The sequence below is a fragment of the Ischnura elegans genome, chromosome 7 (assembly GCF_921293095.1).
Source record: "Ischnura elegans chromosome 7, ioIscEleg1.1, whole genome shotgun sequence".
Taxonomy (NCBI): domain Eukaryota; kingdom Metazoa; phylum Arthropoda; class Insecta; order Odonata; family Coenagrionidae; genus Ischnura; species Ischnura elegans.
The window spans coordinates 55596369-55621463 of NC_060252.1; the positions used below are offsets into that span (position 1 = coordinate 55596369).

The 25095-nt window shown below is 35.8% G+C and overlaps 1 protein-coding gene across 3 annotated transcripts in view; it reads right to left on the bottom strand.

The window, feature by feature from the left end:
- LOC124162957 (centrosomal protein of 135 kDa-like) overlaps positions 1 to 25095 on the bottom strand; it is a 48016-nt gene that overhangs the window by 3310 nt on the left and 19611 nt on the right. The window contains exons 10-23 of one of the 3 annotated variants that reach the window (XM_046539734.1): positions 23282 to 23468; positions 22884 to 23043; positions 21444 to 21540; positions 19750 to 19908; positions 14107 to 14202; positions 13705 to 13934; positions 13194 to 13404; positions 12042 to 12157; positions 11467 to 11592; positions 10801 to 10954; positions 6620 to 6817; positions 6343 to 6519; positions 4006 to 4208; positions 1198 to 1770 (exon numbers count right to left, since the gene is read on the bottom strand). In XM_046539734.1, the coding sequence (XP_046395690.1) occupies positions 1198 to 1770; positions 4006 to 4208; positions 6343 to 6519; positions 6620 to 6817; positions 10801 to 10954; positions 11467 to 11592; positions 12042 to 12157; positions 13194 to 13404; positions 13705 to 13934; positions 14107 to 14202; positions 19750 to 19908; positions 21444 to 21540; positions 22884 to 23043; positions 23282 to 23468 (2687 nt within the window). The remainder of the gene's footprint in view (positions 1 to 1197; positions 1771 to 4005; positions 4209 to 6342; positions 6520 to 6619; positions 6818 to 10800; positions 10955 to 11466; positions 11593 to 12041; positions 12158 to 13193; positions 13405 to 13704; positions 13935 to 14106; positions 14203 to 19749; positions 19909 to 21443; positions 21541 to 22883; positions 23044 to 23281; positions 23469 to 25095) is intronic. The other 2 variants (XM_046539736.1, XM_046539735.1) reach the window with 2 other exon arrangements.

Genomic DNA, 25095 nt, shown 5'->3' on the forward strand with positions numbered 1-25095 from the left:
AACACCAAGTAATTCAACATCGTACGTACATTCTGGGCTAGAATGGTCTCGTGCATTCCTACAATGTACTTTGACTGTCTATATTACGAGTTTTCAAAGCTCGAGGTATTGAAGCTAATTTGTTTAGATCAGCAAGAGGAACCCGTTACACATGGCGTATAAATTACTTCGCACGACAGGCCGTGTGCCACCTGTGTACCTTTATATCTGTATCACCTATAAATGTACAAGATTTTACTAATTGCTACAAATAAAGATTCATTTTAACAAAAATCGAGTGTTATCATATATGCATATAACATGGGCAAAGTACGCCATTCGCCTGGTTGTGTAGAAATAAGCCAGCCTCGGTGGCGGTGGGGTAAAGTCCTCGCTTGCCAAACCGAAGGTCGTGGGTTCGAGTTCCGCCTGGGTAAGTTACCCTTATCCAGGGCATGGATGTTTGTGATTGTTAAGTGTTATCAACCCCGATGTATAGGCCGATTAGTGCTGTTTTCGGTGGAGTGTGAAATAAATAAAAAATAAAATAAAAATAACAGTCGCGCCCGCTAGAGGGTTAAAAGCAACAATTACACCAAATGTGCCTTGTGCTCGCCGCTTCCCAAAATCTTCCTTAGCCCTTCCAATATAATAACAAGAGGCCCACTAACAAATGTCATTTCTTCAGAAAAAAAGCCACTGTTTTAGCCCCCCGTTTATCTTTTGGCATGTTTTTGAGGAGAGTAGAAAGTGGAGCCTTCACTTCTCCACGTTGGAAATGACACTGCTTAAATACCTAAACGCCATTATGATGATAAAAAAATAGTCTCATGTCTATGCTTGTTGCAGTTAAAATTAATGAAAAAGTTTACGCCGTGTGATCACAATGAAGACAATAAAATATCCAGCCATCACGAAGCCCCGAACTCTGGTCCCCTGCGTGGTAGTCCTAAACGTTACCACTACCTCACCTGACCCGTCTGCTGTGAGGTGCGATATCATGGAACTATAATCGGCTCGTGAAAAGTACTGCATGAAAATTAATTAATTACAGCCAAACTAAGGCCCATTCAACGGAACCACTACTAGTTCAGGGATGTGTTCACCATTCCGAAGGCCATAAAAAATACGGCATTGAAAAAGGCGGAGCAAGTTCCGTGGTCTCCCCTTGTGAATGAAAATGAGAGGATGAAAGGATAGAACTAGCAAGAAACTGACCTGCCAGATGGTAGCGTGCCATGCCATCTGAGACGAGGGGGAATAGAAGAAAGAGTTTCAGCAGCCTCATTTGTATTAGAAGCACCATCCTCCCCAACCCTATACGTTTCACTGCCTTGAGAACTCTTCTGTCCATCACCAGTAGAGATAGCAGAAGAAGATGTATGACACTTATTCCTAGGTTTCCCTTGTGAAGAATTTATATTTGTACACGGGAACTTTTCGTACTCAATATGAACACTAGGTAAATTGTGAATTACGGTGAAAGAAGAGCGTGCAGCAGAAGAGGGTGGTGTCCATTCAAGAGGAGCAACAGATCTTCCAGTGTTCTCTTGCGCGACTGATACCTTAGAATCAGTGCGAATGCATGTTTTAATGACTTGTGCTGAATCTTTGGAGTCTTGTTTTTTTGGAACCCTAGAATGAGTTTTAGGAGGAAAAGTAGAGGCTCGAGACTTTACTGTCTTCCCATACCTAACTGGATCATCAGTTTCCTTCTCTGTCTGTCCCAGCTTACTTCCATATTCTAGTGCTTTCTTCTGGTACTTGTGGACTTCTGACATTTCATTCTCTCTGGAATTAAAGAACCGTATTGAAATAAATTTAATTGCCAAATTTTACTAAGAAGTGCAATGTTGACCACAAAGCTGTATACAGGACATAATTAACACTTAATCTATTGAGATGATCTTTCAATAAGTTTGCATAAATGCATTATCAAGCATATAGATGAACAAAACATTTAGGAAAATCGGAAAGGTAAAATGATTCTTTTAAGATTCAGGAATACTTCTTAAAATGCTCAGTCATGTTTCACGATAAAATTGCATAGTGAAAATTCCATCTGGAGGATGCAATTAATTGCCTAATTATATCTAGGGGTTCTGTTTATAGATTAAATATACAAATACCTCTTTCAAGAACTTCTTCATGTATATAAGTGGCATGCATTCATTTATTTGAGAAATTACTATCCACCCTAATTAAAGCAGTATCCTCTGGCACACAAAAAAGTATTCAGCAAGCATTACATACAAAACTTAAGTGCAAATAATTAAACATCAAAATAACAATAACAACATGACAAAAATATTCATTTATCAATTCTAAACATTCACTTTTGACTTGGTTTGACTTAATGCATTACTAGTGACTTCATGTTAAACTTGGAGAATCCTCTCAACTATGGGAAATATAATATGCTCTTTCCCAGTCAGAACAGGATGTCAGATATTAAAAAATCCCAGGATTCTATCCTGGAATGCAAGAAGAGCAACCCACAATATGGGATCACTCTCAGTGAGAATCTAGCTGGGATTCAACTTGAGTATGCTAGTAATAGCGGCAGGATTAATATCTGTTTCAACAAAGATAGATAGGTAAAGAGGAATATAGTGAGAATCCAGCACCCAAAATTTTAGATGCTGATTAGCTAATCCTCACCCTAAATACTACTTGCATCCTTAATCAGAACTAATGCAATATTCAATAAGACCACTTAAATGATGGCTTATCCTCAGGCTTTCAGAAAGAGGTTTTTTCCATCCCATATGCTTACCCAGATATATATTCATATTAAAAATAGTATAAAATATGAGCGTATAGAAGTGTCTATGTTGAATTTTTATTTTAAAAATTTCAGCCCGACCCAAAAAAGGTAACAGACATTGGCCTCAATGGAAAATGCAAGTTTAATTAAAATCATTTGTCACAGGCAAAAAATAATCCTAGATAATTAATATGATATTTTTTCCATAAAATTTGAGCTATAGATGCTCGTGAATTACCTTAGAAAGACTTACATTAGGAAGACTGAAAATCACTTTGGCATGGTATTGAATTTTGAGTAAAAATAGATATTACCAATATCCTTGCTATCAACAGAAAATCCTCACACTACTTAAAATTCTGAATCCCTCGTGCTGACTGGGTAGTTAAGTTCATTGTGCTGTTTTGTAAAAGAAGACCTGCATTTCAGCACTTATACAGAGTTAATTTTTAGGCACAAAGAACCTAAGGTCGAATTTTATTATTTTCACTCTTTATAACTTAAAAATAAAAATATTACAGTCAAAACAAGAATTTATTCACAAGCATGTCAATTCAGTTGCTATAAAAAAACCTCTGATCAGCTCTTATGGAGTTCACATGCAGTTGGCATACTGTGTTGTTGGGCTATGGATTTATAAATAAAGCATTTATATGTTTTCAATTTTTCCAGTATATACACATTCATTTGCAAGTTATTTAATTTATAAATTAATGCCTGCTTGCATGAATGATTTTTGTGGACTGGAATGAAACATGTACGAATGCATGAACCGAATTAAAACAGGCTCTATTTTCTGTTCATGCATTCGCACAAGCTGGGTGGTTATACAGCGCATTATCATGTTCATTCACACGTCCATACATTTAGATATTAACTCGTACACGTTAATGTACCGTGTAAATAGGCCTTTAAAAGATGCATCAAATTCTGTCGGAAGCTACTTTAAGTTTTCAGCCAGCAAAAAATAATTCAGAATCAGAAAGACTTTATAATACTTTGGATATGTTTAAGATTGGGGGGAAATTTTGATTTACTAACATGCTAGAATTCCACCACATGCCAGTTTTCTAATTTTTCTTCCAAACCAATTTCTTACTAAATATTTCCCTTTCACAAATTTTCTTATAAAAATAGCCCAAAGCACTTGCCCTACAAATTAGGAAGAAATAGGGTACTTATCAGCCATAAACAAAAAGTACTCTGGAAAAATGAAAAACTATTCACTAAATAAAACAGTCTCACAATTCACAACTTACAATTTCTTCTCAAGGGAAAGAACGTTATCCTTAAGGTGAGAGACTTCCTGTTTTAATTCCTCATTTGTCATTTGTTCTTCCAAACACTCCTTTTCTTTCCGAAGCAATTTGCTCTCTAGCATGGTTATTCTCTCATTGTTACTTTCAATTGTTGACTGCAACTTCTCAAAATCTTTTCTCAATTTAGAAGCTTCTTTCTCAATCTGGAAATCAATAATTACAAAAATTAAAACAAACGGAATTACTACTGTAAAAGCTAACCTAAAAGAAATTATGAACCAAAACAATGAATAAATGAGCAACTTAAGTTTTATTAAAACTAGGTCACCTAAAATATTGTTCTAAATAAAATACCTTTGTTGTAAATGGAAAAACATTGATTTTGAGAATGTATGTTTGTAATTGTAAGAATGTATGCCAATAGAAAATGTAAAAGTACCACTTATGTTGGTTTCCAACGTCAAGCCATCCATTATGGCATGATTCCAAACAACTACAGCAAATTCTGGTAATTTTGGGCCACCAAAGGGTAGGGTCAGCCTTATTTGGGATTACGCACAGTGAACCAATAAAGAAATTGCTTTGAGTTTTTTAAAAACTATTTTCATGCCATTGAAAACAGGACTATATTGTCTTTTTAGATTAGGTTTTTGTAACAAGTTAACAATAAAAGTTCACAAATGTCCACCGCCGAGGCTGGCAAATATTATCCAGTTGATTGGAACAAAAAGCCATAAATGGGCAATGCATCAGCAATATTTCCCCAATACTTAAGTGAAACACTTGCAAAGGAAATAAGTCAATACTTAGGCATTTTTTTCATAATTATAGTTTGCACATAGATTACAGAGCAATACCTATTTTCAATTCACAAATACATTTATTTGTTGCATTGCCAGATACATTCACAAGTATGCTTGAAATAGGTACTTAGCATAACTGTGGCAGCCACTAAATTGGGGCAAAGCACACAGGTCCTGATCCGCCCCAATTAACATTAATGAACTTTATTTTCTGAACTGGAATGTGCTGAAGGTTTCCCAGTATTGTCAGCACAGTGTGAAACTAGTTCGTGCTCTAAAATAACTAATCCACATCCTAAATAATTTGTCTTTCTTGCAACTAGTGGACAATGAGCACTATGAAGCCCAGCTTTCTGAATACATATACAAACTCTGCCACCACAACCAAGAACAGAGAGTTTTGCCTTATCCTAGGAAACCATCTTATTCCATTATCTTGCATCCATTTATGGAATTGCCAATTATAAATAACACAACCACAGATATCTGGTGTTTGATAACTAGAATTTTATTCCCTAAATAGATAAAAAGTGCAGAAGGAATTGAAGATTTCATCCATTAATTTTGGTATTCCAAGAAACTAACAATCCAGCACATTCAGCCGTTAGCAACACAGTGAAGGGGTGCAGCTAGGAATTAAGGCTGGGGGAGGTTTAGGTGCAACTAATACCGGGGTGTGTGGGGGTATGGAATACCCACCACGATGCAGTAGGTGCGAGATTAATAAATTGCTGAATTTTGAGATAAATGGTTCAAAATGGTGAGTTTTACGGGTTTCTGAGGGATATTTTATTAATCCTTACACTATTCTATTAGTAATACCAATCCAATTCAGAAAAATGGATTAAAATTAAAAAATTTTCCGAGCTCTGGGGGGGGGGGTGAGTTTATCCCCCGAAACCCCCCCCTCGCTGTGCCATTGACACAGTGTACCAACCTTCGATAGGAAAGAAACTAATAATAATAATAATAATAATTTTTTTTTTTATTGTTCCTTGAGATCACATGTTCCGGTGACATTGGAAGTCGTCAAAATAAAGTAAATAATTAAAGTAATAGTTACAAATAAATGAAGTGATATAACATTTACAATTTTTACAGATAAAAGAAAAAAAGTTACAATTTTAGTGGTTGATGGGCAAAGATTACTCCGAGCCCAACATAAAATCCTTCAGGCTATAATAGTTATTTTCTATTAAATATTTCTTCAAAGCATTCTTGAATGGTGTAGGTGGAAGACATTTAATATCATACGGTAGCCTGTTGTATATTTTTGATAGGGAGAAAAGGGGTCCTTTTTGGCAGAAAGTGCTATGGTAGTCTTTGAGGTGAATGTCATTGGTGGTTCTGGTAGCGTGATTATGGAGAGAACTATTTTTTGGAAAGTATTCAGGGTTATTCTTAACAAAAGAGGCACAGTTGAGTATGTACAGTGATGGGAATGTTAGTATTTTCAGATCATTGTAAAGAGGTAAGCCAGGTGCTCGCATAGATAGTAAAATAGTTTGCTTTGAATAAGTATCAGGTCACTTACTGATGCCTTATCTGATGATGAACTAGAGATTCGTGCTGTTAGTTGCTCCTTTTGGCCATCAAGTTTCCGACATAGGTCACGAGATGCTGAAAGATCAGCTTCAAGTCTTGTTTTCTGCTCTTCAAATGAGCGAAACTGCATTTCAAATGTAGCAACTTGCCTGGTCAAGGTAGATATCTGAAAGGAGAGGTTTTTTTTAGCAATTAGTCAATAAATATCATGCTATAAATCCATGATCTCTGGTAAAATATGTTTTACAATTATTGTTCACCAGTACCTGCTGCTCATATCCTCTGATTAGGGAATGACTGTCATCTAGTTGCCTCTCTAGATCCATGACTCTCTCATTAGTTAATCGTAACTGCATGCGAGCATCAGTAGTTTCTGACTCCAGGGAATGGTTTGTAGATTCCAACACTGAAGCTTCAGCACTTAAACTTCTAAATTGCTCCAAGAGATCATTGCGTTCCTCTTCCTTTTGAAAAAAATGCAAAAGAAACAAAATGAATATGATAAAAACAAAACTGTATTTCAATAGACTGAAAATAAATTTCCTGGATATAGACAGTTACTTATACCACTTATTTTATAAGAGCGCGACCCGGGTTTCAATGAGTAATCATCATCATCAGGCGCTAATTATAATTTGTTTATCTTGTTGTTAATCTTGTTGTTACCTAGTTACTTGATGAATTTTAAAACGGACGCCAGAATAGGTGAAAAGGATGGGTAGAGGTATTCATTTATAAGGGTACTATAACTGTCTACGTATATCCAGGAAATAATGGAATACCACATAGTTAACCAAGAGTTAGTGAATTTTGAAAATAAATTACCAAATTTATAAATATCAAACTCTTGCAAAAAAATTGCAACATGTGACTGCTATAAGAACTATTCAAATGACCATTCATCACCAACACCACTGATTTTATTAAGAGCATTCATCAATTACAGGAAAAAAAGAATGAATCACACCCGTAAGCACCAAGTAGGAGCAAAACTGGTATGCAATGCTCAGTTATAGGTTTATTTTCTTATTTATAGCTGAGCCAGTTTTTATGGAATTGACATAAAAATTTAAATTATTTTAGTCCCATAACGTCAGGGAGTAAAATCGGGTTATATCACGTTGAGAATATGGATAGACTGGATTTTAATGCATAGAAAGTCTTCTCAGGTCTTCTTCCACCAGGGTAAGAATCACTTATCTGTCAGCATTTTGGAGTCTGATTTGGGCCCCACTCTTAAGGGTACTTAAGGATTTCAAATAAAAACCATCCGTCCCCATTGTTGTTCTTGGTCTAGGGAAATGAAGGGCCAACAAACTGGTTAAGGATTTTGAATCAGCCAGCTGTTTTAATAATGGCTCCCAGCCCAGCTACTTAAGGCTGACTCAAGACCTCAATAGTATTTATTAGTGCTAATACGATATTAAAGGTCTCCTTATTAATCCAATTCTTGAGCATTTCATCTTTTAAAAATTAATGGAGTGATCTTTGCTGATGCTACTACTAGCTATGATGTATTTTTACAGACTTAGCGGTTAAGAAAATGTCACTTTGTCACAACTTCCACTGATGTTTCATGTAAGTGTAGGATATGTACATGGATGTTAAATCATTCATTTGAGTGCATTCTAAAGTTTTTTTAATGAGACACAACACAAGACAAATATGGACAACAGATTCTGCTGAAAGGCCGTGGCATGCAAGTATGGTGAATCGGCCCACAAGAGACATAAATATCAAGGATTCTTAGCCCAACAGTAGACATAGTGAAGCTATTGAGCAATGAATAATATTTAGCCCTTATTTACAGTTATTTTGAAGTTATGCACAAACACATGATTTTCAAACATTATTAAGTACATATTCTCTTTGAGTGGGAAAAAAATATAAAAAATTGAAAATATGTTATGGTAGAACATCCCTGGTGGAGTTATGGAACATTCTTTAGAAATTTTTTAGTTTTATTTCTAGCTTTAAAAAAGGCTTTGAAATTTTCACAAAAATTATTTCACCAAGGGAGAACTGAGGCACACCAAAATAAATATGCAGAGATTATGCGCTCACGCTTCACGCTCATGCTTCAGTGAAAAAATTTGTGGTTGACATAAGAATGCATACGTTTTTAGTTACAAGTTTAGTCTTGTTTACTTAGTTACCAAAATTGTTTCAGCCTAACTCGATCTGTGAATGGCCCCACCATCCAATGTAGGGAAATGGCTTTGCCATTTAGCATCAGAGTCTCTGAGTTTATAATATTTTCCAGGAAAAATGTAATGGAACTTCCATTTTTCAAAAAGTTACCGGGAAGGACTTTCAATTCACTATGAAGTTTCATTTGGGAAAAGGTACAAAAATTTTATTAGTATGCAGGTGTGTGGCAGATGGTGTAACTCAAGAGACCCTCATTCACCTGTTGAAGTCTCCAGAAAAATTTGGTCCGAAACTTAGACTTCGGTAGGTTTTTGCAGAACTGTGGTTGAGTACAGTGAAATATGTGATTTTATACAAATTGTACATCTATCAAGTAATCAAATAATTATTGAAATTTATAGTAAGTTTAATGGTTTTGGAGCCAGAACCATTAAGTGCCAAAATGCACCCAAAAATTGGAATTTCTGCCATTTTTATTTTTTTTGTGGGGAAGGAGGGGAAATTCAGGGATTTTGGATTTTCCTCACGATTGTTTTCCCTTCCTTCCTTCCTGTCCTTCACACCCACAAAAATTTTCGTTATGATTGCATATGATAAAAATTTCAATATGATTACATAAGTTCTATACACGCTCACTGTAACAGATATTGACTGCAGTAGCCTCTTCCTCATACTCTTCCAAAATGCATCTCTGATACATATGCACTCCAAAAACCTATGGAACAGACTACTCAAACTTTACTAGAGACCACATGGACAGGCAATTGATGATGGAAACGTTTGTGACTCAGCAGCAAATAAAATGGAGGAATGACCTCAATTGTAAAGGAAACACTATAAAATTAAGTGGAGCGTAAAGGATCGATGTAATGTTTTAACGGAACTACAGAAGTTTTATACGCATGATGCCTCTTTTCTACAAACCTCAATTTTATGGTAACGTTCTTTTTATTTTGAAGGTCCTATAGTTAAAATTACATCAATTTCAGGGGTCAAGAGTTTTACAAATTTCAAAGTGGTATAAATTAATCAATCCTGATTCTTGACTTAATCTAGTCACTTTTTGGACCTTAAAATTAAAGGCATAAATTAACTTATTTATAGAATGTAGGGAATAATTTGTGAGGCAAGGCTGTCCTTTATCGCCGCTGCTCTTTAACGTGTACGCTGAAGAGATGGTAAGGGAAGCGTGGGATGAGTTAGAAGCTGGAATAAAAGTGGGAGGAATGATGTTCAAATCAGTGATATTCGCGGATGATCAGGCGTTAATTAGCCAGTAAGCGAGGGGGCTTCAGGCTCTAGTGGATGCGTAATACGAGCGTTGCGAGGAGTATGGGATGAGGATTAATCATAAGAAAACTAAGGTTATGCGGTTTTGTAATGCATCACGAGCGAGGAATGTGAGACTCAAGATAAAGGTGGGTGGTGAAAAACTTGAGCAGGTTGAGCAATTCAACTATTTAGGCAGTACGTTAGAGGAAAACGGATACAGTAGTAAGGACATAAGGAAGAGAATCGCATTAGCGAAGGAGGCATTCATGAACAGGAAGGAGCTTCTGAGAGGATCGTTGTGTAAGAGTTTAAAGAAAAGGCTAGCGAAGAGTTTGATTTGAAGTGTAGCTCTCTACGGTGCAGAAACGTGGACACTGAGGAAAGAAGACGAGAGAACATTGGAGGCATTCGAGATGTGGGTGTGGAGAAGAATTCAGAAATGGACGGAGAGGAAAAGGAAAGACGAAGTGCTGGATATGGTTGGCGAGGAGATGCAGCTTTTAGATGAGGTACGCAGGAGACAGAAGGTATGGATGGAGTTAGTGCTTAGCGGTGAGGGGATGTTGAAAATGGTGTTAGAGGGTAGAATGTTAGGGAAACGAGGGAGGGGAAGGAAAAGAATAGGATTTTTAGATAGATTGAAAGAGAGTAGGCCTTACAGTGAATTAAAGAAGGTAGTGCTGGAAGGAAAGGGAGGCTCCCAGCTCACTTGTTGAATACTCCATGAAAACCTACCTTAATCGGTAGAATACTATAATAATAATAATAGGGAATAATTGAAAATTTGAGGCAGTATCATAGATTTTCAATAAACCAAGTCATTGATTTTTAATGTGGCTCAATGATGGATACCATTATTTGTAAAAGATTTTATAACATGCTTCATTGCACTTATCCAATGCATTTTTAGGTATAAACAATTGTGCAAGGTAAGAAGGCTATGCAAATAAGCAGAGGTAAGTAAGTGGGATCGTTTACTATACAAATTAACAAGCAAGAACAAAAATAAAATTTTTACACATACCTTGCGAGCTAGGAGTTCTTCAGTACGACGGACTTCATCAACATAACCTTGCAACTGAAGTTTGAGGTCTTCAACTTCTCGTCGACTTTCTTCCAGCTCACGGTGTGATATTCGACAATCATTGGTCAAAGATGCCAGGTCATCTTGTATGCGTCTACCATAAAGATAAATTTGAAGGGTTTAACACATAGTAATCCCTCACATTTTTCACTTTAAAAATGTGTACTTTAGCAGAATGAATATTGATCTTATTAAATAAATAACTATGCCATTATTTTTTGATACTCGTAATTAATGAGACCTAGAAAATCTTTAGATTGCAGATAAATCCAGAAATTTGCAGAAAATGAGTACATACATTAGCTATAGATTTACATTTCCTAACACTGGCAGTAAGACTGAGCTGGTAAAATTTTAGCGATATGGGAATCCATAATTCATCATTCATATAAGGCTAGCAGCATAATTCATTTCTTGAAACTCAAAGCCAGTGAAATAGCAAATAAATCTTAGCACTTTTGAATGCTTAGTTCTTATTAATATTTAGGAACAAAAAATGTTACACCAGCATTGAAAGCCCATCCAATCCAAAAAGTACTTACCCTACTAAGCACTCCGAAGACTATGCAAGTAATTCATGAAAAGAATAAAAAAAACAAAGCTTACCTATTTTCACGAATGGCATTTTCCTTCTGAGATTTGCAAATCGAGAGTTCCTGCTGAAGTCTATCAATTTCTTGCTGCAAGTTTCGCCTCTCATGATCTCGTAAAACACTTTCATCTATGGTAACACTGAAAAAAAACCTCTGAATTAATACACAATCATTCAACGCTTCTTGCAGTACAAAAAAATTAGTTGAACCGTAAGCTCCCATCTAGATGTTGTTCATGATACTTTCATTAATATATAATACTCATTTGTGATAGCTTTTTGAGGACATTAGCTCTGAGGAAAAAAATGATTGCAAAATGAAGCATGAAGGTGAAGAATTAAACTATTACCACAAAGTAATTTTCCAACAAAAATCTAACCAAGAAGTGACTGTATTACTTTAAATCTAATACTTTTTTAATAACTAACTTTTAACCTCTCAAATCCCTTTTTAATCTCACAAATAATAACAATGAATAAATCTACCTTCAACCAGTTTTTTTCTTGGTAATTTTCCCAACTATAATATACGTGATACATATCCATCTATTACAGAATATGCACACAAAAAAGTGTACAATTTACTTACTCCATCTTTTTCTTCATCTCAGCAACAGCATGCTCCAGCTGAGCAATACGAGAATTCTTTGCTTTCAACTCATTTTCAAGCCCAACAATTCTCTCAGTTTTCTCATCAATTTTTATCTGAAACAGTAGTAATTCAATCATAGCACAACCAACAATTACTGCTTTCCCCGAAGGTAAAAATGTATAAATCTAAATATGTAATATCAAATATTTAGCATTTACTAGGTAGGGTTCAATTTAAAATCTTTTAATAATTCTAAGTACGTAGCTTTTTATATAAATGAAGCAACTGGAAAATTTGGGAAATGTGGATTCTTTAGTCTCCTCTAAATAAGAGAATAATTTTCAAAATAATTGGAAACTCCTTTAAGCTTCAATACTTCTCCCACCATTTAAAATTGTTTGCAGCTATTTTAGATCATGCAAGCATTCATTAGTTATTCCGACTTAAATTGAAATTATTTCCAAAAATTTGACTATGACAGTTGGCATAGACTGTTGCTCCCATTGTCCTAAAGTGTAATCCTTTCCTCAGATATTTCACCTGAGTCTTCCACTTGAAACCCTGAGTAGACAATAATGCAGCTACAATTTTTCCAATGGAGTTTAGTGTTTTAGATGTAACTTATAAAAAAATATCTGACTTCTATGAAAATATTAGTGATAAAGTAACCTAATTTTGCAGAGCATAAACTGAAAATATGCAGTGATCCACAATAGCTGAGAATGTAATGTGCTTTAGATGTCAGGTATACTAAAATTTTGATCTGGGAAGTTCATTATATAGAGATTTTACAGTGCCATGTAATGGAAGTAATCAGTCAGATAATAAACTACAGGAAAAGAGAGAACTCTCATTCATAATTAACCCAAAAAGTACGACTCAAGTCCTGAATTTCGAAAAAATCTAACAATCTGAATTTCGAATTAAAGATCAGGCCATTAGGTTAGCAAGAAAAAAGAAAGGAGATAGAAAAATGTTCAAGAACATTAACTATATGAGACCTCCTCGTAAAGCGTTTCTGCATTATGTAGGATCAAAATGCATACGAAATAATAATTCATAAGATCATCCTAAAAGACAATGACTGATAAATTAGAAAAAATTCTTGAATGATTCTTGCAGTTTGTTAATTTTACACAAGAAGCTTACCATGAGACTATCTTTATCTCTATCCAGCTGAACCAGACTATCACGAAGTTTATTCAATTCCACCTTCTGCAACTTGGCCTCTTTGCTAACTTTCAAACTGTTTTCTTCACTTCCTTTCATACGCTCCTGCATGACATTTTGCTCACTTGCAAATTGTGATAATTTTGACTGAGCATCAACCAGGGCTCGCTCCGTCTGTTCTTGAAGAGTTCTACATAAAACAAATGTGGAATAACCAAGTGTTATATTTCAATGGAGTAGCAATAACTCAAAACTTTAAGTTAATAAGATAAGAAAATGTTATATGATCAATCAAATTTGAAAAATATTAGAACATGTGGACAAATCCACAATATGTACAACAAGAATTTCCATGAAATAACTTCTGATTATAAATTTTACAGATGAACAAGGAAGAATAAATTAAAGAAGAATATGACAATGAAAGAAATTGAAATATGGCTATGTTTTACACAATTTTAAGTCATTAATAATACACAAATTATCTCACTTCAGTTGATTGTTGAGATTCTTCTCTTTTTGATAATCAGACTGAGAATTCTTCAAAGACTCCTCAAGTCGCGCAATTGTGCTCTCATGGCGATGGATTATTGAGCGTAAAGAACCATGCCCATTACTTAATTCTCTCTGTTCGGACTGAAGTTTTCTTAGTCGTTTATCAGCCTCAGCAATTTTTTCTTCAAGTCTAGCTTTCTCATTTTCATGTAGCTCAGTCTCTACCTAAAAATGTATGAAATTCTTAACTACTCATTCTTGACAGATCATTGAATGGACACTGCATCACAATACATAATTTACTGGTAACATAAAGTGTCACTTATACAAAAGCAACAAAAGTAGCACAAAAATTATTAGTCGATAAATATATACAAAATATGAAAAACAAAATCACCTGAAGTTGCTTCCTTAAAGCAGTAAGTTCTTCCTCCAATCTTTTAACATCATTTTGGGCAGCACACAAATCTTCACTGAAGTCTCTCTGTTGGGCCTGAAGTGTGTAATACAAAGTAATTGGAATAAAAATATTTTCCATTGCATGATATGAATAGGTTTGCTGTTTCATTGAAAACTCAAATATTTCCTCAAGCCCTCACTCACTGCAATTGATACCCAATGAGCAACGAAACAAAAATTTATTCCATTAACAGGGTCTGCTCAGACAGAATACTTACCTACTTAAAATTTAGATAAGTTACAGGGAGGGTTGTTTTCACAGATCATTTTTATTGATCTATAAAAAGCACTGAAAGTGGAAGCTGCAATTAAGGATTGGATAAAAACATATTTTATAAAAAAGAAAGGTCTAGATGGATAATGGACACCAAAAAAGACTTACATACTACATGAAAATCATCAGCTACACACCATCAACCTGATGACAAGATGAACCAATTGAGTATTTGCTTGAACAAGATATTTCCATAAAATGTATAGTAGAAGATGGTATGTGATTTCAAAAGGTCTCCAAATAAGTACATAGCATCTACTTCTATTTTAACTTTTAATTTGCACTGTTTGCATCATCTCTTACGTTGAAATAAACTTCGAAACAGCACTTATGCAATGATGGAGATGACATTGTCTTCTACCTTGGAGAGGCAATCATCCACTTTCTTCTCAATATTCATACTAAAACACCTTGGAACACAACAGTAATCTATCCAAAAGAACTTGGAGAATGTTAAATTTCCTTGATGAAGTAGTTTCCTCCATCATGATGAATTTTATGAACTATCTATTCCTGAACTCCGAGCAGGATTAATGGAATATCTAAATTATCAATTTGTTGAGCATTTCAAACAGAACAGAGAATCTTTAGTCACCAAAGAACACAAGAAAATGAAAGAACAAACTCGTGTTTCAATGTTGTGTGCAAGCTGAAGTTACACATCGAAAAACATACGGGTGTTTCAGCACAACAGCAATTTCATAAATTTAAATTAGAGATGGGTCGAATAGCAGATTTCTCGAATTCGAATATCGAATTCGAATATTAAATCATCGCTCGAATATTCGAATACCTCGAATTTCGAATACCTCGAATACTAAATGATGAATGCTGGTATGTTTGACTCTGTTGCCTATGCAGCAGGCAACACAAGATTTTGGGGAGTAATTTTGATTACCTTTAAATGATTCGAACAGGAATTTAGCTGATTAATGAATATTTTAATTTTATGGAAACAATTGGGCATATAATTAATTCAACTAATATCGCTTTACCCTCACTCCTGCTGCCAAGTGCTAGCTGACAATCTGAGGCATTTTGCAAAATACAAGCTCTTTTCCACCGGATTTTCTTCAATTATTTTGTTAGTTTTTTTTGTTAGTTATTATTATTAGTCCATCTTTGGGAGTTCTCACGAGATAAGAAGATGAATTGGAATTGCTATCAGGGAGAAACCAAATATTCTGAGAAAATATCCCTTTGTCTGGGACTGTAACAATAAAGATTTATATCACCACTCATAAATTGTAACTTGATATATGTTTTCAGAAAAAAATACGGCATCAACTCCTGAGAAGCTCTGCTGCTCATATCGAGTTTCGCCAGAATGCTAACAATAAGTCTCCGTCGTATTTTGACATTTATTTCTTTGCGTAAAATGCTTAAATAAACTCAGAAATACGTCGTGTTTGGTCTTATTCTTTTTTAAATTACGCGCACATTACTAATATTTCAATTCAATAAAGGTGTAACATCAATTGACGAAAGTCATTCTTAGACAACTTTTGTGCTAATAGATGACTCATGCAGCGGTTGACCTCCACAGAAATGGGGAACTTCGAAGCTGGTAGGAAAAAAAAGGTCAGTGGGGGAGAAAAGGGAGGGCCCGAAACACGTTTCTATTGCTCTCGTGTAACTTGGTATTTTTTCGAAGCTAAGGTCTTCGTAATATGATCCCTGCGCGAGCTGTGACCTTTTTTTTATTTCGAAGAAGAGGAAAGCCTCAGAGTGCTGAATGGAGAGGGATACCGGATCTTGGGAAATGCGCTAATGTAAGTATCCCACGTTACTCACACAGCTGTTGACCTCCAGAAATGGGGAACTTCGAAGCAGGTAGCCAGAAAAAGGTCAGTGGGTGAGAAAAGGGGGGAGGGCGTGAAACACGTTTTTATTGTTCTCGTAACTCGATATTTTTTTCGAAGCAGGGGTCTTCGTAATGCGATCCCTGCGCGATCTGGGACCTTTTGTTTGATTTCGGAGAAGAGGAAAGCGTCAGAGTGGGTGAGGCAAGTGCTGAATGGAGGGGGATAGCGGATCGTGGGAAATGCGCCAATGTCACTATCCCACGGCACTGAGGTTCTCCTGGTGGGGGGAATCGGGGATTTTTGGATTTTTTCACCCGACCATTTTCGGTACTCGTACGGTCGAACCGTAAGAGTACGGTCGAACTCTTTTCACCGCTAAAATCCACGAATTTGATGTAATTCGTCAACTTGCGTAAAACGGCGCTGCGAGCACTAAACGACTAGAGTTCTCTTCATTTTTCCGAGTCAACTACCAACGACGTGCGTGCGACAGTGTATGACGCGAAATTCAAAGTATTCGAGGCGGTACTTTTCGCATAACTATTCGAAACCTCGAATATCGAATACTTTCTAATATTCGAGGTATTCGAGTATTCGCGGATACTATTCGCACATCTCTAATTTAAATAAATGATAATACATATGTCAATGATATATACTTATGATGTAAGAATTGGAATTTAGCAGTTTTAATTGGTACAGATTTTTATGATACAGTTTCACAAAAGTGAGAAAATATGCACTCTAATAACCACACTCCTTTTCTGCGAATACCTATTTCTTTACTTTCTGTCTCAGTAATCACTTTGATAGCCTTCATGATTTGTCAGAGGTAATGCATACACAGTTCCCTGATACATATTACCATCAAGAAACTTAATAACCTATTAGTAATACACTTAACCAAACATTTTCCCTCATCTGGCTCATGCAGCATTTTTATAAGGATTCTCTACAACATTCTAAATTCATCATTTTACACCAAAAATATAATTCATACAGCTATACATTTATTCTTATCTATGACTTATTTTTAAAGCTGCATTGCCTTATTGGTGCAAAGAACCAGAGATATTAGTGGGCAACATTAGCTTTCCCCACCTTTCAGAGCATTGAGATTTGTGAATTACTCTCACCCTCAACAAATTTATCATGAATGCTTTAATTAATTGTTCCCAAACCCACACAGGAGAGTAATCTTGAAGAATGTCAAATTACCTTTGGACTGTACAGCGAATATACCTTTGCTTCGAGATCCTCAAGTATATTAATCTAGATTAGAGTAGATACTCAAAATATTCCTTTTTTAGTATTCTATCACCCCTAACCCCAAGATTTTCACAGCAAAATTCCACCACAAGTGCATATCTACCATAACCAAGTTTGTAATTGATGCTCCAGAAAAATTGCTTCAGGGACATAGGAAGGGTATATCTTCCAAGTCTGCATAGTACTCACCTAATTTTCCCACATAAGGTCTCACTAATATTTACATTTTTCCTCAGAGGAGATGACTGTGAAGGAATGTTTGACAATGCCAGTAACATAGTCACTAAGTTAGCATAAGATTATGTGAATCCAACACTAAACTAGCTTATTCTTGCGACTCTTAAGTTGAAGACAATATGCGCTCTTAATTCATATTGAGACATACATTAAACACCTTAAGCAATTGAAAAAGAGTGACATACAGGTGTATGCCGCATGTCGTAGTGGAGATTGCCCCGACGTTTCGCGACCGACTGCTGATCACTTCCTCAAGGGAATGATGCCTAGATTTGGTTTAATGGTTACTCTTCAAAGTCAGCCGTAGCGGAGCACCAAGCCACCGGACATGCGATCCACTTCGAAAAATCAAGAGTCATCGCGAGGGTAAAACAGTTTAAAGCCTGACTCATCCGCAAAGCTATAGAAATAAAGAAGAACAAGAACAACTATAACAGAGATACCGGATTGAGAATCAGCAGTACTTGGAACCCAGTCATCTGCTATATTTCGTCATCTTCCCCCTCCAGCTCTCACTCCTCACACCCTCTGCCCACCCCTCCCACCTGAAATAAAAATGCAGCAAAAACCAAATCCCAGCATCATTCTGTTGAAGAAGTGACCAGCAGTCGGTCGCGAAAAATCGGGGCAATCTCCACTACGACACGCAGCATACACCCATATGTCACTCTTTTTTAATCACCATGAGCCGCGAAAGCTTCAATCAAGAAACACCTTAAGCAAGTTCTTAACTCGTAATCGTTACTGGATCCTAACTAAAATCCAACTCCGTCCCACTCTTGGAATATGGTTAAGATAAATAAAACAAACAAGTGCCTAATACTCATACCTTAGAGCACAATAGAACAAAATTTCAAATGCCTGATTATTGAATATTTCACTGTCTTCTGAAACAAGCTAGGGTGCAAACTTCATTCCCACTTTTTTAGTTTTAATAGGGTGGTTTCCTATTATTTTTTTATTGCTTTAATCGAAAGATTATTACTCCTGGAGTACGTATTTCACGCTTTTAGATTTTTAAATGACAACATCTATTTTTCGCGATTAAATGAAAAGTGAAAATTTTCAAGTGCGCGAAAATGCGACGCTTAAGTATGAATGCCGGGAAATATCTCCGTACGTCGTATTTCTGGTTCCCCCTCCCGCCCGGTGAGGTGACCTTGAGGCGAGGCTTAGCGCTGATACGTCGCAGGATGCTAGCGGATAGCTGAGTACCTTGCTGCATGGTAGCGCTTGGCTTAAAAAAGGTTTATTAATACCTTATCAAACGAAGAAAACTTTCCGAACTTAGCCAGTTTTAATAGGTGATTATTAAGACATGTTTCCCTGAGCTCTGTGCCTCATGCATGCATTGGTAACCTCAGACGATGTATAACTCCTATCCTCTCGTGTAGAAAATAGGTCCCTGTGACGTCATGCGGAGTGGAATCGCTTGGGCACCAATCTGGCCTTTTTCAAATGAGGATAAAATTTGATCCTTGCCATTCGTCTAAACCGGTATTTCAAAAACCAAATGATTTGTGTATTATGAATACACTAATGGTGGGTAACGAATCGTAATCAATGCCTTTCGTTTTCTTTGATGAAGGAAACTACCCTATTATAATAGTGCTTCATTCCCACTTGTTGAAAGTAATTCCCACAATGGGGGGGAAGTGGGTAAAAAATAAATTACAAGATTCCATCGGTGAAAGAAACAAACAGACAAAGCAAATGCAGAAAAAGCATTTAAAAAAAGGTGAGAGTATTTCCCCACTCATAATTTTTGCTCAATTATTGAGATCTATATACAGCCTGAAACTATAATTTTGAAATATTTTATCACATCTTTTGATCACCTACCAATTAGACTTCATTTTTGCTATATATACTTCTACAACTTTTTATAAAAGAACTATCTACTGAAAGATAAATTATCATAGATAAAAATACAAATAATTTTGAAGGTTAAAAGAAATCTACATTCCATCATAAAATCAAAGCAATCATTCCAAACCTGATCTTCTCCACTTTTTGCAGATGAATCAGTGCTTGGATATTTATCTTCAACATCACCAGCAGTTATTTTCAATGTAACTTTCATGCAACCAGAGTCACACAGAGATTCACTAGATGTTTCTCGACAACATGAACAGCTTGAATTTTCAAATTTCCTCTGTGCAATGAAATTTTGGACATTCAATAATAATTGATTGATGAACGAATAAAATTAAAGATACCAGAAATAGAAAAAATGAAAGTACTTTCGTTTCGTTACTTAAAAAAAGATAAAAATGCATCATGGCCTCAGTATGTAATGCGCTTTAAGAGTTACGTACATAATAGCAGTGAATATTCACCTCAATGGCAGAGCAATCATTTATCTTAAGCAAAAATTATCACTGATATTCATATGCCTTTACAGAATGGTATGAAGAGATTATTTAAGATTCATAAAGAGGACTGTTTAGCACATTACCTAATTAAACAGCTTTAAAATAGTCCTGCAAGTGATTAATAAGTGATATTATTTCCCAGATCAAATACTCAAAAATTGGATAGAGAAATCATAGAAATTAGTCTCACTTGAGATATAATGCCTCAGTGCATGCCTTGAAATAATATTTGTGGTCATATACAAGAGCTAATCTCAGAAGATAATTATCCTTTAAAAAAAGCAACACACAGAGTTTGAGGAGCTCTGTTGCCTAAATGACACAACAAATTTCAAAGCAACAAAAAGCATAAGCATTCCTACAATTGATCATACACTTCAATTAATCCTCAGACCCATAGCATTTCCTTTGCACAATTTTTTCTCAAAAAAAGTACCAGTTTTTTGCACTTCAAATCTACTGCCTAACTTTAAGATCTTGTTAGATATTTCCATAGTTTTTGTTTCAATTACTTCTAGTTTTGATGAATTGAAGCTAGATCCATTCCTGTTTGCAGGAAACAAATATTTATACCAGAACAAAATGGGTGCATTTTTGACAAAAATTAAGCAGAATACTATAGAGAAGAGGATTTTTAAAAGTGTACGATCAAACATAGAAATAAATAGTCACTCATATACTTTGTAGTTTCCATAACTATTCATACACGGGTGTCTACTTTTTTTTACAGACAGTACTCAGCTGATATACATACATAACAGACGCAATATGAAAATTTCTGAAAGGTGTGCTGGCACATATGGCTTCGTTTCTGAAAGGTGTGTTGGCATACATGTATGGCTTCATCAGATCGTACTGAAAAAGTTGTGTGCATGTACATGGCCATGATTATGAAGCAATGTGTATATCGCCTGGACCATCATTTGGATTCATTAACAGTAACTTTTCCGTGATATTAATTGTCAAAATCTCTTATGTGACAAATGTTTATGCTAAAAAAAAATGCTGATCTCATCAACTGCTGACTTTATTAGTAAGCAAAGCTTCGAAGACATACCTACTTCCCCTCAGAGCAAAATCTGTCATTCCTTTCATGACCATAAAAGAACTTGAAATACATTTTAGCGTGATATATGCACCCAGTAACATTAAAACTATGTGTGTACATCAGACTGCCACACTAGCATGGCTAAGAATTGATGGGATCTGATACTTATTATGCTTGAAAATTCTGATGAATTCTGAAAATACAAAATACGCACTTCAACAATAATATACTGTTATACCAAAAATATATTACATATACTAATCTCACCTCTGGACTGGTGTATGCACCTGTAAACTTAATGCGGGCTTCCTCAGTTGATTGGGCTTTATTAGAGGAAGATGATTCAGTAGGAGAAGCTCTGCTCCTTGAGGGTAAAGAAATAATCTACAACATTATTTTATTTATTACAACACATGTACTTGGGGCAACCAGTAAATGTGAAATACAGTGGAACCTCGTTAAAGCAAGTACGGGCTATAGCGACACTCCCGCTATTACGAGAGATAGCCGATGCACGGTCAATTGACCCTATAATAAGCGTGTTAAAAAATTCGTTTTTACGAGACCCATTCGGTGTTGGCTCTCGCCATAGCGAGGGCTTCACCGCCGGAAGACTTTCATCAAGACTCCTTAACCTCTGTAATTGCTAACGATCTGTTAGAAATGAAGTTAATGGAGTGCTCAGTCTCAAATTTATGTGGTAAACTGTCGTTCGATAAATATAATGATTGAAGAAACAATGCTTTGCATGATTTTTATTCAGTGCGGCGCTTATAAATTGTTTGAATAGTTAGTCGTTATTTGAGTAAGGAAATTTAGTGATGCAAAAAAACATCGCCTTTCGTCTGGATTTATGCTTACGTTTATCGGATAGATGTTTATCTGTCGCCGCACCACTCCTGTTCCTGTATATCTGTTCGCAAGAGGTATATTGGCTATTACTTGCTCCACCTCCGGTAAAGCGACAATTCGCTATAGCGAGTGTTTCTTAGTGCACCGTGGGGTGTCGTTATATCGAGGTTGCACTGTAAATTATTTTTATCACCAAAAGCTTCTAGAGCGCAGTAATGGCACCAAGTAAAGCTAGTGGGATATTCTCATCACAAATGCATGCATAATATAATGCAAATATTTTTAGTGACACAATAAGTACGTATCATTCAAAGAATGAACAAGTTAACTGCCAGGCCTCAGAACAATTATTACCACATTTGTGCCAAGCATTTTATTCAGCAGTATAATGAGACACCAGTGTCTCACTAAATAGCGTTTGAAGTCATGCGAAACACCATATGATGGAGCATGGCAGGGAGTATGTTAATAATGTTTTTTTTATAATGAACACCAGTGTTATTTTACCAATGTATGTAATTGGATTAGGTAAAAATTAAAATCTAAACATCTAACTCTAATAAATACCATTGGCTAGGGAATTTACAAAAAATGACACTACGGAATATTCAGGTGAAAAATTTAGCATCCCAAACGTGAACTGAATGATTACATATAGCATTTTTCTGCGTCATGTCAAATATAATAGAAAATTATTTTCAGCCATAGATTTCATGAGGACACCAAAAAAAAGCATGCTTGCCTAAAAATTAAAATTTCAGCATTTTCTATGGAGAATTGCTTGTTTGTAATTCAATTGTTTGAGATCACTTTTTTATACTGTATGAAGCTGAGTAAACAAAATAAGGATTTTACCTTTCCTGATAATCTCCACTTCTACCAGAGCTGACTTGGCCTCTATCTTTCTTCCATGCACTAGCATTTTCCAAAAGTTTACCTTCTAATTCAAGTATTCTCTGTTTCTGGCCCCGAATGGTATGTGTGAGATGGTCAACTTTTTCTGTGAGGTCTTTCACTGTAATTAAGATTATATTTACATAATAATTGAAGTTAACAACAGAGCATTTAGCATTTATCTAAAAAATACAAGGAAAAAATAAATAGTGGGATAGTGAATGAAAAGAAATAGCACTTTTAAAGTGTATTTTTAATCAGAAAAATCTAGTTACCCATTTCTTTTAATTCATAATGAAATTAAAGCAAGTAACACATAAGGTAGATGAAGTTCAAATGATATATTGTCAGATACACACCATTTTCATTCAACTTCGTGACTTCCTTCTTCTTTTCCTCTAAAACTACCTCTGCATTATTCTGGCTGCTTCTCTTCCCTTTGTTATTGTTATCTAACTGCTGCTTCAGATCAGCATTCTTGTGCTTCAATTCCAAAATTTCTTGCTCCAGAGTGTGTATTCTAACTATGCTCGATTCCAGCCTTTCCTACAGATAGTTATAAAATTATTGCCTTTATAAATTTGAGAAATTCTATGACTCTATTCTATTAACCACTGAAAAAATAGCAATTGAAACATAGCTACTTCCAAAAATAGATATTAGAGCCTATGTAATATATACTTGGCCAAAACTAAAGAGGCCATTAACAGTCACTAGAATACCAAATATGTCTGAATATAGTCCCCCTTTTTTTTCGAAAAATGCCCAAGGTAAGGTAAAGGGGGGACAATATTCAAATGCATTTTTTTAACTTTTCCCGAAACTGAAGCCTCAAAATTAGGGGGGGGGACTATATTCGGAGAAATACGGTAATTAGCTATGACCATTGAGAAATATCAAGGACCCTGTGACCATCAATAGATTTTTTCACTGGAGTTGATTAGGAGAACATTTTTCCACTAAGAGTATTATGAGAATAAATCACTCCCCAGGTAGGGGTACTGAATCATAAAAAATGCACCAGAGGACAACCGAGGAGTTACAGGTGATTAGAGCATTTTAATGGCAAGGTCATTCCACTTTGGTCAGATTTAAGTCTAACTAACAACACAAGGATCTCCAAAGACTAATATTTGAGGATAGTGAGCAGGAGATCTTCTTTTGACAGTCCCTAACAATTCCCTCATTGGGACACCAGGAACAAACTTTTTAACCACTCTTCCATTATAGGGGTCACACCAAACAGGACAAGAAAGCTGTGGTCTGGGAGGCGATGGAAAATCTGTGTGTGAAGATTCATTAATTCTAGAGATGTGCGAATAGTATCCGCAAACACTCGAAAACTAAAAAGTATTTGATATTCGAGATCTCTAATAATTATGGTAAAAGTATGACCTCGAATACTTTGAATTTCGAGCCATACACTGTTGCACGTGCGTCGTTGGTAGTTGACTCGGAAACAACGTACAGGACTCTAAGTCTTTTAGTGCATGCAGTGCCATTTTAGGCAAGTTGACGAACTACATCAAATTCGCGGAAAAGAGTGGTGAACAGATATCATTCGACGTGAGGAACTGAAAATGATCAGGGGGAAAATCCGAAAATGAACGATTTGTAAGCTTTGCGCAATTCTAGTATTTGATGCATTCCAAATTTGAGATATTCGAGGTATGATTTAATATTCGAGTTAGAGAAATCTGCTATTAGACCCATCATAAACATAAAATAAAACATAACATAAAATGTTTAAACATATAAATGCGCAATAACGCTTTGACGCTCTCCATTTTCACAACAATTGATCACTTTAAATTTCTCTTCTAGGTTCATGCTTTTTCGTGATAGCTTCTTGATTTTTCTACCCGCATTCCTATTTTTTGTCATTGCTCTCTTGGTATGTACTTCGTATGACTCTATCGAAATCATCTACCACTGGGCAACTGCTGCACTGTATTCCTGAGATGCAGAGGGCCTACAACTGCTGGGAGGGAATGAAGCCATTGTGTTTGAGACTCTATAGTGGACCGTTCTACGTGTTGATGCTATTCATACGGAACTCGGGCACCGCTCCATTTCTTCCCCGAGAATACCGATGGCCTTGAAGGCTTGAGGCGTAGACCCTCTATGTTGAAGTCAATTCGCCCAATAACCTACGATGGCAAAAATTACGTCT